Source organism: Eschrichtius robustus, chromosome 11 (assembly GCF_028021215.1).
Source record: "Eschrichtius robustus isolate mEscRob2 chromosome 11, mEscRob2.pri, whole genome shotgun sequence".
Taxonomy (NCBI): Eukaryota; Metazoa; Chordata; class Mammalia; order Artiodactyla; family Eschrichtiidae; genus Eschrichtius; species Eschrichtius robustus.
In genome coordinates this window covers 7,600,772-7,615,369 of record NC_090834.1, presented here as the reverse complement: position 1 = coordinate 7,615,369, position 14,598 = coordinate 7,600,772, and the positions used below count along the sequence as shown (strand labels likewise).

At 55.9% G+C, this 14,598-nt stretch overlaps 1 protein-coding gene across 2 annotated transcripts in view; it reads left to right on the top strand.

The window, feature by feature from the left end:
- Positions 1–12,027, top strand: part of ST3GAL4 (ST3 beta-galactoside alpha-2,3-sialyltransferase 4) — a 32,459-nt gene extending 20,432 nt beyond the window's left edge. The window contains exons 2-11 of one of the 2 annotated variants that reach the window (XM_068554339.1): positions 4,733–4,805; positions 5,106–5,178; positions 5,610–5,690; positions 5,894–5,991; positions 6,184–6,244; positions 6,702–6,797; positions 6,896–7,085; positions 7,720–7,863; positions 11,377–11,520; positions 11,792–12,027. In XM_068554339.1, coding sequence (XP_068410440.1) covers positions 4,790–4,805; positions 5,106–5,178; positions 5,610–5,690; positions 5,894–5,991; positions 6,184–6,244; positions 6,702–6,797; positions 6,896–7,085; positions 7,720–7,863; positions 11,377–11,520; positions 11,792–11,878 — 990 coding nt within the window. In that variant the 5' untranslated portion in view covers positions 4,733–4,789 and the 3' untranslated portion in view covers positions 11,879–12,027. Of the gene's footprint in view, positions 1–4,732; positions 4,806–5,105; positions 5,191–5,609; positions 5,691–5,893; positions 5,992–6,183; positions 6,245–6,701; positions 6,798–6,895; positions 7,086–7,719; positions 7,864–11,376; positions 11,521–11,791 lie in introns of both variants that reach the window. The other variant, XM_068554338.1, reaches the window with a different exon arrangement.
- The last annotated feature ends 2,571 nt before the right edge of the window (positions 12,028–14,598 follow it).

Here is a 14,598-nt window from a genome sequence, read left to right as displayed (position 1 = left end):
CTTGGGGCCTGGGACTGAAGCGCCCTGGTTGCCTCTAAAAAGCTTTGGTTTTTCATTGAAGAATGGGGAGTGACTGAAGCAGGAGGGTGGTTTGGTCCAAACTGTTTCTGAGAAAGATACCTTGTTGGCAGTTCTGAGGAAGAGGCTTGAGTGAGGAAAGACTTGTGGCGAAGAGACCAGTTAGGAGACAGATAAATTGGGGTGAGATCCTAGAATCCACCTGTGGCTCAAGAAGAGAAGATGCAGGCTGCTTTCCGAAGTACTTCTGAGGCTCTAGACTGTGTGGCCTTCACGCTGCGCTGAGCTTTATCAAGCTTTACATCCCAGTGCCGCCTATAATGGCGAGCGTTCAGTGGGAGTTCAGCAAGCGTTTGCTGGAACGAGGAACTGGGGGTAGAGTGGGTAGCGTTTCGCAGGGATGGTGTGAAGGCGAAGGAGATGTTGGGCGGATGAGCTGATGAGAATGTGGGGTGGGGGGGAGCGGGGAGATGCGGGCCCAGTTGTGGACGTGTTACGTGTGAGAGTTTAAGATCATCCAGGGAGGAGGAGCAGTAGAAAATCAGAAATATTAGGACAGGATCTGGGAGAGAAATTACAGAGCTGAAAAAGAGCTTGAATCATCAGGGTTTGAGTAGTAGTTAAGCCTCCAAAAATGAATGAACCTGGTCTGTGAAAACAAGCAGAGGGAGAACAGAGGCTCAAGGGCAGCTCCCTGGAGAACGCCAGCACTTAAAGGAAGTGGAGCCAGTTTGGAGGAAACCTGGAGAGAGTCTTGACCTGGAAGCATCGGCCTATTAGCTACTAGTAGCAAAGGCTTCAGAGTATGGGTAGAGTGAAAATAGATCTTTTTCAGGTTTGACCATTAGGAGGCCACTGAAGGCTTCGGCAAGAGCGATGTCAGCATAAAGACAAGGGTGGGGATCAGGGGTGGAGTGGGGGTAGAGGGTTGAGTGGGAAGTGAGGATGTAGCACAGATTAAGGAGTTTGACCACTGGAGCTCAAGATGGAGATGCAGAGGTAGCTTGAGGAGGAGGCAGAGGCAGAGGCAGAGAGGGGGTTTGTTTTGTTTTGGGTACAGGGAGACTTGATGTTTCTGAGTCAAAGGGAGTGGAGGAGGGGGGAGAGGTGGAAGCAGCAAGGCAGAGGGGACCACTGGTTGGGAGCAATGCTGGAAAGGTGGGCGGGGACCCACCCAGTATCCGGGTGGGGCAGGAGCTGCAGGTGGGTCTAGAGGTGGCAGGCAGGCAGCTCCGGGTTTTCCCCCCAGAACTGAGGGACGGTAACATTGATTACGGCTTCTGCCCCACTGGTTTTCCCATCGCCCTTCTCAGGAACATTAAGCCACAGCCCTTTGATGGGCCCAAGGGCTTGGAGGGGCCTGGCGTCATGCCATGTCCATGGGTGATGCCCAGTTCTGTTCATCTTGGTACAGCGTGTACCCACTGAGTACTCGCTGTGTGAGGCTTTGAGTGCCAGGCAGCAGGAGGCTTCTGTTCTTCACCCCGTCCTCCAGTTCTGCCCCTTGGCAACTCCGTGGCAGGGCTCGGCAGCCTCACTGCCACGGGGGACACCGTGGTTCTTAGCAGAGCACCAGGAGGGCACACAGCCTTCCTGCCCTGGGGTCAGCTTTACCTAGCGGGTCGGGTGAGCCAGTCTCCTGGGCAGCTGGTGGCAGGCAGAGGTTGCTGCACCTTGGACATGAGTGGATCAGATTTCTGTTCTCCTGCCCAGGTACCCTGCTGTGACTTTTCTTCTGTCCTTTTGTCCCCAGGGGCTGTCAGTGATATGGGACAGCTGCTGGGAGAAGACTCCCACTTGTCCCGAGGCAGCAGCCAGCCCAAGGAGCCCGTGCTCCTGGAATCCGGGGGGCTGAGCCATCCTCTTGGCTTGGCCAGTAAGGGGAGGGGGTGGGTGGGTGGATGACATCCCTGGGGGTCTCTCGGAGCAGACCCCAGGACTAGCCAGTCTGCTTAGCACAAGACCAGCACAGTTTAGGAGGGAAGTGCAGAACTTTACTGGGGAAGAGGTCAAAAAAGAGTAGTTGTCTTGTTGCTCAGGACCCATCACCTCCGGCCACCAAAGTTCTCCTTCACTGAGGACAGCTGAGTCCTTGACTTCCGGTTACTGCAGAGCACGTTCTCTGTAGTGTTCTCCATTTTGGTTGCATGTTAGAACCACCAGAAAGGTGAGCTTTTTTTGTTTGGTTGGTTTTTTACTGGCCAATGCCTGGGCCCCATGCCCAACCAATTAGATAAGACTTGGAAAGTGGGGTCTAGACGTCAGTAAATGCCTCAGCTTCTCAGATGATTGCCTTGTGCCCCGAGTGCTGTGACCTACTGATACAGGGAGATGGAGTACAATGGACTGAATCCTGATCAGAAAGGAGGACTGAGAGCGCGGAGGGCGGGAGAGGATGCAGTTCATAATGTAAAGAAATGTGAGAGCCTGAAGGATCTTGTTTAGAGCTTTGCAGCTCTCAGTGCGGTCCCAGCCTAGCAGCAGGGCACCACCTGGGAGCCAGTTAGAATGTGGACCCACGACACTCACTGAGTCAGAACGTACACATCAAAGATTGAGAACCGTGCTTTCGCCGTTATCCGGACCAGTGGTTCTCAACCTTGGCTGGGTTAGAATCGCCCCTGGGTGCTTGAACAAATTCCAGTGCCAGGCCAGACCACGTAAGTCAGAATTTCCAGTTATGGGACCCAGATACTGCAGTCCTCCTGTTCAGCCAAGGTCAAGGACATCCATCTTGACAAGTGCTTCTCAAGCTTGAATGTGCCTGTGAATCATCAGGGGATCTTACGCAAATGCAGTTTCTGATTTGTGCATCTGGAGGGGCCTGGGATTATACATTTCTAATAAGGTCCCTGGCGTGGCTCAGGCTGCTGATCTGATAAATATATTTGCGTCACAAGCATTTATTAGGCCAAATTCCCAGTTTTACAGCTGAAGAAACTGAGGGTCAGAGAGGGAAAAGTGACTCCCCCAAGATAACCCAACATGCTATTCATTCAATACTTGCTGAGCACTGGCTGCGTGTCAGGCAGTGTGCTAGATGCTAGAATAAGACAGACCCGATTCCTACCCTCACAGGGCTTATATGCAGCGGGGGAGACAGACAGAGAGCAAGTAACTAAACGAATTACAGATCAGGAGAAGCGTGTGAAGGGGATAACGTGGTAGGGCATGACTTGGCAGTTGTCGTGGGTAGGTCGGGAAGGCAGGCCACCCTCGGAAAAGCAGTAGGTCTTGACTTTCACTGGGGTCTGCTGATTACAACTCTAGAGCTTTTCTTTACTGGACAGGACCATCCCCCATTCCCACTGGGATTCAGAGATGGGCCCTTCTGACCCTACTGAAAACATCTGGCTCTGGTCCCCACCCCTATCCCTTTCCCCCACCCGGCTTTCTCTTTCCCTCAACACTCTCATTCTTGGGTATTAGTGGACTCAGGGTGGAGCCTGGGGAGTGCCCCCTGGGAGCAGAGCATCGACTCCATGACAGGACAGTGTTCAGGATAATGGATTTATGATATCTAACAAAACCCAGACCGTCCAGATGCGGTCCCCCACCATTGAGAAATAATTTGAGATTTTTCATTTCTCCCCAAAAGAGCACAGACACTAGGGCTTCCCTCCCTTTCCTGATCCTTCAAAAGAATCACGTGGGCAGCTTGTGAAAATGCCCATCCCAGGTCCCACCCCAGCTGGCCGAAGCTATCCCAGGAAAGGGCCCTGGAATCTGTGTTTAGTATGTGGCCCATCTGATTCCTACAACCCAGATCATTGGGGAAGATGTCATGGAGAGGAGAAACTGGCGCTCTGCGTGCATCCCGTGCCTCTTTGTGTGGCTGTGAAAGCTGCAGAAATTCCTTCCCGGTGACTCAGAAGCATGGTCCTTGGCTGGCTTTGTGACTAGAGGGACCTCACTGTTTATGTGCATGTAACAACTCACCCCTCCCACAGCCCTGTCCTTACCTTGCCAGCCTCTGCCCTTACCTGAAAGGGTCTCCTTTCTCTCCTCTGACCAACCAGACCCTTCTCACTCTCCGTGCTCCTATTCAAACAGCCTGCCTCCATTGAGTTTCCCCCATGTACCTGGTGGTGACGGCTTGGACACTGTTTGTACTCAGCCAGAGTCTAGAAGGGCTGCAAGAGGGCTTGCGGACCATCTGATGGTCCCAGAGTCACCCCAGGGCATGGCCCGAGCAGATCTATTCGGGTGGAATAGTGAGAGATGGATGATAGAGGGGTGGACGGTGGCCAGAACCAAGGGAGTGCCTTGGATGTGGAGAAAAGATAAACTTCAGTTGTGTAAAATGTGAATCACGCCCTTGTACAGTTAGCTTAACTTTCATGTAGAAAATGGGTGGAGGTACATCTGTTTCCTGGAGCTGGCCCTTCTGAGGTCCAAGTGAGGGAGAGGACACAGTGAGGGGAACCGTGCCGGGGAAGCTGTGGTAGGCTGGTCTGGCCTGGGACGGAATTCGTGAAGGGTGGGACTCGGTTTCCCTTTCTGGGGCGTAGGCCCCACCTGGACCGCTGGTGCTGCCTCTGAGGGGTTAGGGAGATGTCCAGGGTGAGGAGGGCCACTCCCCGGATGGCCGCCCTGGAAGCAGCTTTGTGCTTTCTGGAGGTGGGAAGAGGCAGGCTGTGGGTGTGCCCTGCTCCGGGGTCTAGGCGAGAGTGTTTGTGGCGCTGACCAGACACCTGTGACTCCTTTCTCCTAGGTGGCCCGAGGCAGCCGGGATGACAGCTCTCCCCAGGAACCCTGGCACCTGAGAAACATGATCAGCAAGTCCCGTGAGTATTCTCCAGGAGCTCCCCACCCTGAGGGGTGGGCTCCCCAGAAGCAGTCGTAAACATCATCCTGGGACCCGCAGGGGGTTGTGGAGGGACTGACACGGAGCCAGGGGCCCCTGTCTTCATCTTGAAGGACAGCAGAAACACTCGGGTCCGAGCCCTGAGCCAGAGAACTAAGGCCAGGCGAGGGCCTGCTTTGAGCCGGCCTTGCAGGGGCCCCAGCTGGGGCAGCTGAGAAGGTGGCCTGGGGCGGTGCCTGCCTGTTGTTGCTTCCAGCTCTTCTGTGCGTTCGCCCTGCAGGCTGGAAACTCCTGGCCACGCTGGCTCTGGTCCTGGCCGTCATGGTTTGGTACTCCATCTCCCGAGAAGACAGGTACACTGAGCTGTGAGTCCATCTCTCGTGTCCTTCTGTGGGTTCCTCTTGGGAACCGGGCTCGGGGATGGAGCACGTGAGGTGGGGACCTAGTGGGGCGACAGGGGGGTTCAGAGAGCCAGGGCATGACCTCTCCCGTACACTACAGCCCAGAATCCTCTGTGAGGGGAGTTGGTGGGTTTTGGGGAGTAGGGCCTGGGATGACTCCCCGGGGCCCTCACCCAGGGAGTTCAGGAGAAGGAAGAGCTGGGTTTGCAATGATTTGGTTTCAAAGTGGGACTTGGGCTGACACCGTTCCAGCCTGCAAGTTGCTCTCCAGGGCCCTGGGGCCGACGTGCCCTGGGAGGAGGTGGAGGCTTCCTGGGAAGCTGGCCCCCCGGGGCCCGGGAGGTCTGACTGGAGCGCCTGCCTCTCTCCTTTTCTGTCTCCAGCTTTTATTTTCCCATCCCAGGGAAGAAGGAGCCATGCCTCCAGGGTGAGGCGGAGAGGATGGCCTCCAAGCTCTTCGGCAAGTACGTGAGGATGCGGGGTGGGGGGTGGGCCTGGGTGCCGGCTGGATGGAGGGAACCGTGCTGGCGGACACGGGTCTGGTGCAGCCCGTGAGGGAGGGAGAGGCCTTGGTGTGTATACATAATGTGAGTCAGGGGTCTGACCCAGTTTCTGGCACAAAGACTAATCTCTTTCTCATCCCTACCCTGCCTTCACCTCGGCACAGCTACTCCCGAGAACAGCCCGTCTTCCTGCAGCTTAAGGATTATTTCTGGGTCAAGACGCCATCTGCCTATGAGCTGCCCTACGGGACCAAGGGGAGTGGTAAGTATCCGCCTGGTCAGGTGGGAACGGTGGCCTCACCTTGGCCACGCTGCTTCTCGTTTTTTGCTGTCCGTGGTCCCAGCGCCCAGGTTCTCAGCCAGGCCTGGATCCTGGGGTCAGGGCAGGGAGGGCTGGCGGCCTTTGGGGAGCTAGCTGTTGTCCTCAGCCCCTTCCGTTGCGGTTCTTTTGTAGAAGACCTGCTCCTCCGGGTGCTGGCCATCACCAGCTACTCCGTTCCAGAGAGCATCCAGAGGTAAGAGACCCTCCTTCCTGCCCCAGTGTGGAACAGTCATGGTCCAGCACCTGCCGATGAGCCTGCCTGTCTCCAGGGGAGGCGGGCACGCCAGTCCCCACGGCAACTGAGCCTGGGCATCAGGCTGCCGGAGTGGGCAGAGGCTGCTGAGGGTATTGCTGTGGTAACAGGAAGGCCTGGGCAGCAGTCGGGGGCTCCGAGATGGGATTGCTTCTTGGTACTCCCCAGGCATCTTCCCTCCTCCCCTCTGTCTCCCGTGCTCTGCTCAGTTTCCTCTCCCTTGAAAGCCCAGGGCCGCAGGGTCGGCATGACCAGAAGCAGGACTTCTTGGAGATGCCTGGTCCATGGGGCCCAGGGGCTGAGGGGCTGAGGGGGCCTGGGCAGACTGGGCCAGGAGAGTGAAGCGGGGCAGGAGCGGGGGCTCCTTCTGGGTCTCACCACCCTGTTCCCGTGGCAGCCTCAAGTGCCGCCGCTGCGTGGTGGTGGGGAACGGGCATCGGCTGCGCAACAGCTCTCTGGGAGAGGCCATCAACAAGTACGACGTGGTCATCAGGTCTGTAGGACCGCCCTTCCCTCTTCTGTTTGGGGGGCGACGGTAAACAGACCCAGGGGGGGCTCTAGGTGACGGGCACCCTCCCCCCTGCCTCCCAGGTTAAACAGTGCGCCAGTGGCTGGCTACGAGCATGACGTGGGCTCCAAGACCACCATGCGTCTCTTCTACCCTGAATCCGCCCACTTCAACCCCAAAGTGGAGGACAACCCTGACACGCTCCTTGTCATGGTCGCTTTCAAGGCCATGGACTTCCACTGGATTGAGAGCATCCTGAGTGATAAGAAGCGCGTACGTGGAGAGACTGGCGGGGGTGAGGTCGCAGCCTGGGGATGGGGACGCCGCCTGGGTCAGGCCCTGCCGCTCCATCACGTGTGCCCCACGGTCCTCAGGAGTCAGGCAGCAGCCGCGAAGGGCACCCCAAGCTCGAGGCTGCTTGGGACAGAGAAGCTGCCAAAATATGTTTGCCAGTGAGAAGCTTGGCAGCAGAGGGGCCAGTTGGTAGTCGTCTCCAGGTGGAGGCGGGTTAGAACAGTTGAGACCTCTGTCCTTCTAGGTGGACTCCAGAAAGTCCGCTCTGTCTCTTTGCCATCCGGTTGACTGCTGAACTGTCCATTTTCTGCCACGTGTTTAGCCAGCCCCTTCTACCTGCATGCCTATACTTGGAAGTGGGCAATGGTTGGAGCCCATACTCTCCATACCATGTCACCTGGCCTCCCCTGCGGGGTGCCCCGCTCCCCTCTCTCCCTCCTCCTCTCTTCCGGTCTCCTCTCCCACCTCTGGTGTAGGCCTCCACGTCCCCCCCCCACCCCGCACTCCCGAGGGCCTGTGCCATCAACACAGGGGCCCCGTCCCCTGGAGAAGCCCCTCCCCACCTCCCCATTTCAACCCACTGGCTCTCTCCCTCCCAACCCCACCCGCCTAGGTGCAAAAGGGCTTCTGGAAGCAGCCTCCCCTCATCTGGGACGTCAACCCCAAACAGATTCGGATTCTCAACCCCTTCTTCATGGAGATTGCAGCTGACAAACTGCTGAGCCTGCCGATACAGCAGCCATACAAGATTAAGCAGGTGATGATGGGCTGCAGACGGACGGGAAGCCAGAGGGTTGGGGTTCTCTGTGGGAAGTAGGAGGGACTTCCTAGAGGCTCCAGAAGGCCAGGGAGGACCCCAGGCGAGGGGAAAACAATAGCAGAGACCGCAGCACGAATCTGAATAACACACAGCCCCCGGGCACACACCTGTAATCAGAGGCAGGTATTCTGGCTTTTACAGCAAAGGGAGGGCACGCGCTCCTGAGATGCTCCGGGGGCATCTCCAAAGTGGGGAGTCAGGGAAGGGTGTTTTTAGGGCTTGGGGGCTAGAGGTAGAGCATGGCTTTGGCAGGCGCTGATCAGAATCTGTACACTGCGGATTTGCTGGGACAGTCAGTAGTCTTTTTTTGTTTTTTGGGCCGCGGGCCGCACGGCTTGTGGGATTTTAGTTCCCCGACCAGGGATTGAACACGCACCCCCGGCAGTAAAAACGTGGAGTCCTAACCACTGGACCGCCAGGGAAGTCCCAACAGTCAGTAATCTTATGTTTAGGATATGGAGCCCAGCCTGAGCCCTGTGGTTACTATTTGATCACTTCATCTGTGATCCAATCTTGGAGCATATTGGTCTAAAGGAGTTAAAAGAATTTGAGGGTGCAGTTGGTCCTGCAGATCATGGTTTGGTAGGTGTGACAGTTTGGGAAGTCAGGGTGCAGTTTGCAAGTTCCGGTTTTGGTTTCGGCTCGCAGTACCCTCCCTAGTGGTCTTCTGCTGGCGGGCTTTGGCACACTGGGTAGCTTCCCAAGCAGGTACTTCCACCGTATCTTTGAGCCCTCAGAGAGGCTGTGTAGGCTAGGAGACAGAAGTAATGATCAGATATAGACAGGACTCACGGTGCTACCTGCTGTATGGCCTTGGGCCAGTCAGCCACTCAGACCCTTGGTTTTCTTAACTGTGGGGTCGGGAAAATAGGAGTACTGACCTTTTAAAGCCATTCTAGAATTTAAAAAGATAATTACATAATGTGCTTATCACGGAGATTGACACACCGTGAATGCTCGATAAATATTTGCCAAGTTTTGAATAAATGATTTTATTCTTTCTCCCCCCCCCCCCCCCCCGCCCCCGCCGGCGCTGCATGGCTTGCGGGATCTCAGTTCCCTAACCAGGAAGGGATTGAACCTGGGCCACCGCAGTGAAAGACCGGAATCCTAACCACTTGGCCACCAGGGAGCTCCCCATGATTTTATTCTTTACTGAAAATCTACTCCGATTCAGCTTCCTATGCTGAATGCCTGCTTTTGTGACTGCTCAGTGCCAGGCCCCAAGTTTGCACGCATGGGGAATAAGACATGCTCTCTGCCCTAAGGAAACTCGGTCTAGCGGAATAAACACGCAGGATGCAGCCTGGAATGGCAAAATGCTCCAATAGAGAGTTGTTCCAAGTGCTGCGGGGTCTCAGAGGAGGGGCGGAACTCTGCTTGGGGCTGTCTGGAGGTGGTGCCACCTGAAGAGGTGGGGCTGGAGCTGGGCCCTAAGGGGTCATGGGGCCCGTCAAGCAGAGAATTGAGGGAAGGTATTTCATTTGTCAAGAGCAAACAACGCCCCTGGCACTGAGTTCTAGTGCACGTGGAGTTGGGTGGGGGGCAGCAAAGAGGAGTTTTATGGCCCTGATGGCAGAGGGTGAAGGCTAGAGAGGGAAGCCAGAGATTAGGACCAGAAACCAGCTCCTGGTAGGAGGAAGAGGGAGAGGAAGGGATGAACTTTAGTTTCCTGTCACTGCCTAACAGATTACCACAGTTTAGAGACTTAAAACAACACCCATGTATTGGCTCATAGTTCTGGAGGTCAGATGTCCAGTACAGCATGGCTGGATTCTCTGCGTAGGGTATACAAGGTTGAAATCAAGTTGGCAGCTGGGCTGCCTTCTTGTCTGGAGCCTCAGGGGGTGAAATTTGCTTCCAAGTTCATTCTTGTTGTTGGAAGAATTTGGTTCCTTGGGTTGCAGGACCGAGGTCCCCATTTCCTGGCTGGTTTTCAGCCTAGGGGTGGTATCCTCAGCACGTAAGAGCTGCCTGCATACCTTGCTGTCTGGTCCCCTCCATCTTCAGGCCAGAAATGCAAGACAGATTCTTCTTGTGCTTCACATCTCGTACTTCCTCCACTGCTGATCTCTAGACCCAGATGTAAAAGCTCACGAGATTAGGTCAAACCCACCAGGACTATCTATTTTACAGTCTACGGTCCCATAGTAAGCAATATAATACAATGTAATATATCTCATCATATTCATAGGTTACGCACACTCTCAAGGGCAAGGGGTCATTGGGGTTCATCTTAGAATTCTTCTGCTACAGCATTTCTTTTAAGGTGAAATTGAGAGATTTATGACAATTCTAGGTTTCCAGCACAACTGGGTGGACGGTAATATGTTTAACAATTACAGGAATACACGGGGAGAGAAGAGTTTGCTAGAAGGTGATGCATGTGTAGTTTGGCAGAGGTCTGAACTGGATGAGATAACACAGTGGCGGTAAAAGCAACAGGGCTGAAACGGAAGGCCGGGGCAGGCAGTGACATGAAAGGGCAGGAGAGCTCAGAAAGGGAAGCTGGGGAACACCTGGCCTTAGGGGATCTGACAAGGTCCGGGGAGTGGAAGGCAGGTCATCCCTGCTGAGGAAGGTGGTTTGTGAGGCTAGAATATCAGGTGGCCCATCCCCGTGGATGGCTCAGGGGTGGAGAAAGTGAGGCCCTCATAGCAGCCCATACGGTAGGGGGCGGGGGAGGTGCTGCCGTCCCCACTTTATAGGAGGGAGAGCCCACCCTCATGAAGGGCACACAGCCCGGAAATGTGAGAGCCTCGGGGCTTCCAGGAGAGGTGAGGTTCTCCAAGATGGAGAGCAGAACCTTTCCACTCCTTGAGTGACTTGTTTAACGGTTGTAAGCCTCAGTTCCCCATCTGGAAAATGGGGCTAATAATACTATCTAGCTCAAAATGTTTTTGTGAGGACTGGATGAGGTGACATATGGGGTGAAATACTTAGCATAGTGTCTGGCACATAGCAGGTGCTCCGAAAATCACAGATGTTATTATTACTATCATTTGTGTCATCTTGATGGCCATCATCATCCCCAAAGGCCCAACCCCTCCCCAGACGTGTTGAGCTATAGTATGCAGTATGGTAGCCACGAGCCACGTGTGGCTTTTTTTTTTTTTTTTTGGCTGCGATGCACGGCTTGCAGGATCCTCGTTCACCGGCCAGGGATCAAACCTGAGCCGTCGGCAGTGAGAACACGGAGTCCTAACCACTGGACCACCAGGGAATTCCCCACATGTGGCTATTTAAATTTAAATTTTAATTAAAATTGAATAAAATGAAAAGTTCAGTTCCTTAGCTGCATGAGCCCCCTATGGCTCGTGGCTGCCATATAGGACAGCACAGATGAAGAACATTTCCATGATACTAGAAGGTTCTGTTGCAGAATGCTGGCCTAGAGGTGCTGAAAGAAGCAGGCTCCCTCTAATACCTTCCCCACGCTTTGTCCCTCAGAAGCCCACCACAGGGCTGTTGGCCATCACCCTGGCCCTCCACCTCTGTGACCTGGTGCATATTGCTGGCTTCGGCTACCCAGACGCCCACCACAAGAGGCAGTCCATTCACTACTATGAGTATATCACACTCAAGTCCATGGTGGTAAGTGGTCCCTGCTGGGGAACTGGGTGGGGCGGGCCAGCCTGGGGACACGGAGTGAGTGAGGGTGGTCCCAGAGGCAGCTCACCGTGCGGTCACACAGAGAGTCAGATCTGGAACCAAGGCATCTGGGCTCCCAGGCCAGCGTCCCCTGTATTCTGTCTTCCTTCCGAGAGCCGGCATGGGGAGCGGAGCTCCCGGGGCGTGGGCTTACGGGGAGGACCAGGGAGCTGCCTAGGAGTTCCTCAGCTGGCTTCCTTGGCTGTCTCCACAGTGGTCAGGCCACAATGTCTCCCAGGAGGCCCTGGCCATCAAGCGGATGCTGGAAATCGGAGCCGTCAAGAACCTCACGTACTTCTGACTGGGCAGGAGCTGTTCCCATCCGCCTGCTCACCCTGCTGAGTGCCCCCGTCCGTGGCTGTGGGGGGTGCCCGGTGCCAGCCTGGACTCAGCCTCCCCTGCGTGGGGAGGAGGCCAGGTCTGAGACGAGGCTGTATCCCTGGCTGCTCTGGTGGAGGCCAGATCGAGTCAGGGTGGCGGCCGTGAGGCAGCAGGAGCCCGGCCAAGGCACGGGGCTTGTTGCCGTGGCATCCCCTCTCTGCCAGCGCCGGGAGATTATTTAACGGGCTATTTAATTATGGGGTAGGAACATGCTGTGGGCTGGCCCCGTGGCATCCAGAGAAGGGGGCATATTACAGTGGTCTGCTCGCTTTTTACACAAAAGTGATGGACCCACTACGGCCTAGACCCAGAGCAGGCCTCCCAGGAGGGCGAGGCGTCTGGAGTGGGCGGTGCCCAGAGTGGGTGGTGCCCTCCAGAGAAGGGCTGCTCCCTCCCAGCAGGCATGGGAAGAGCACTGGCACACGGGTTCCATGGAGGAGAGGACCTAAAAGGGGTTTCAGACTTATTAAACTATTTTTCCTAAAACAGAAGCAGCTGTGATACCCTGTGTCCTTTCAGAGTGAAGAAGACACGGATGCGTAGTGGGCCACAGCGGCGGGTCCCTCTCCTGGCCGTGGACAGGCTTGTTAAAGACCCACTGAGACCCAGAGTGGGCCAGGGTCATTCAGGAAATAATTATTTACTGAGTACAGTGCTTGGTGGGTGCCAAGTCGCGCTTTGTCACCCTGGCGTAGCAGGCAAGCAAGTGGTGCCCCAAGCAGCCCTGTCTGCTGGACACCGAGCCTGGCATCTGGCATCCTGGTTTACCTTCCAGAGGTAGGGAGGGGCAGGAAGATGCCAGGGTAGAGTGGCAGCACCCTCTTCCACCTCCCTTCCTCTCCCTCACCAGCCTTTTTTCCAAAATCTCATTCTGGGAGGTGTGTGTTTGAGGACAGGGGTGGAGACAGACAAAGAAAGCCAAGTTTCCCTTCTCAGATTAAGTGGGAATCATAAAATGGAGTTTACAGAAAGTCCTGCCAGTGGCCCAGGCAGCCAGAATTGGGATAGGCAGGGCATGGGCGGCGTCTGAGGGCTTGGCAAGGCCTGTCAGCCAGTCGCCGAGCCACAGGATGAAATGCTTTTGCCCTCCCCCAGTCTCTAGAATTGATACAGCCCTGCTGTTTGCCTGTCTCTACCCAGCTTTGTTCCTCATCTCCCCAGGCCCTGCTTAGCTGCCAAGTGGGCTTCCTGCCACTCTCACAGCTGTTCCTTTACATCTGGAGCCAGGAGGGAGAGCTGGACCTCCCCCAGAGGGAAGGGACTCACAGCTGTGTTCCTGGCTTTCTTGGAAAGAATTGAAGCCTTGAGGTTTTGAGACAGCAAGGCTGGGACAGGACAGATACAGAGGGGCAGAGATTTGGGAGCAACAGAGGACCATTGCAATGCATGGACAGAAGCCTGGCAGAACACTTTTGCTACCTGCTCTCCCCCCAGGGGAGAGGGGGAATTCTGAAAGCAAATTGGGCTGCAGCCCCAAGCCCCCTCCCCTCTCCACCACACAGGCCAGCTTCATCCCCCAGGCTTTGTCCTGGGGGGCCTTGCTGACTCCGACAGGCGTCACAGGCGTGAGTGTGTTGGGGGATCTCAGCTCTGCTGATTCCTGATGCTTCTCCAGCTGCTTCTCGTAAGGGTATGCATGGGAGTGTCCAGTTCCCCGTCCAGGCCATTGAAGGTGGCTGTCAGCACATATGATCCAGCTGTCCTGGACTGGGGCCACTGCCTGTTACTGAACGTGCCTAAACTCGAGCCAGAATCCAAACTCATACCCACCCCCCCCCCAAACTCCACACGCACGCATGCAGACACAGGAGCGGTTTACATTCTTGCGTGAAGCCTGTGATACCACATGCAGACATAATCACATCCACACATGAGTGTGTATGGGGAGGGGGTGTATACTCCCCAAAGTGGCCATTGTTCCCTGGGGGGTGTGCATTCTCCAGGGTGCCCCAATCTAGGTGGATGGAGGCAGCACCGCTCAGCTAAGGAGCAGGCAGTGGAGCTTTGATGTGGACTTGCTGGATGGGGTTCTTTGGCGTTCTGAGAAAGGAACTTTCATTCTTCAGTTAGCCCGACCGATGTGAATGAACCGCCGGCCAGCCAGCCTGTCTGGTCCTGATTAAACCGTGCCCCGAAAAGGAGGCAGGCGGGGAAGCAGGGTACAGCAGAGGGAAGGCACTTGGGTTAATTCTCGACGACCCTGGGCTGATCACTTCTCCACGTCTCTGCCCCAATTCCTACATCCCTTGAAACAAGAGGGAGGGTCCAGCCCATGAGGACCACCTATGCCGGAATTATCTGGGCATAATCAAGAATGGAGATTCTCGGGTCTTACCCAGGCCGCTGCGGGTACGGCCCAGGAATCTGGAATTCTAACAAGCACCCGCAACCACTGCTCCAGTCGTCTAGACTACAGGATGATCTCACGGACCTCTTCCAACTCAACGGTCTGCGTGTACAGCCCAGCCTAATCCCCGGAGCCCTTGAGCCGCGTTAATTAGGCGCACGCGCGGTTTTCTTCGGCGGGCGGGGGCGGGGGGCGGGGGGCGGGGGGCGGGGCCGGGGCCGGGACGCGCATGCGTCGTCCGCGCAGGCGCGGGACCGGCCCCGTCAGAGCGGCGCTCTAGCGCGGTGCGCGCG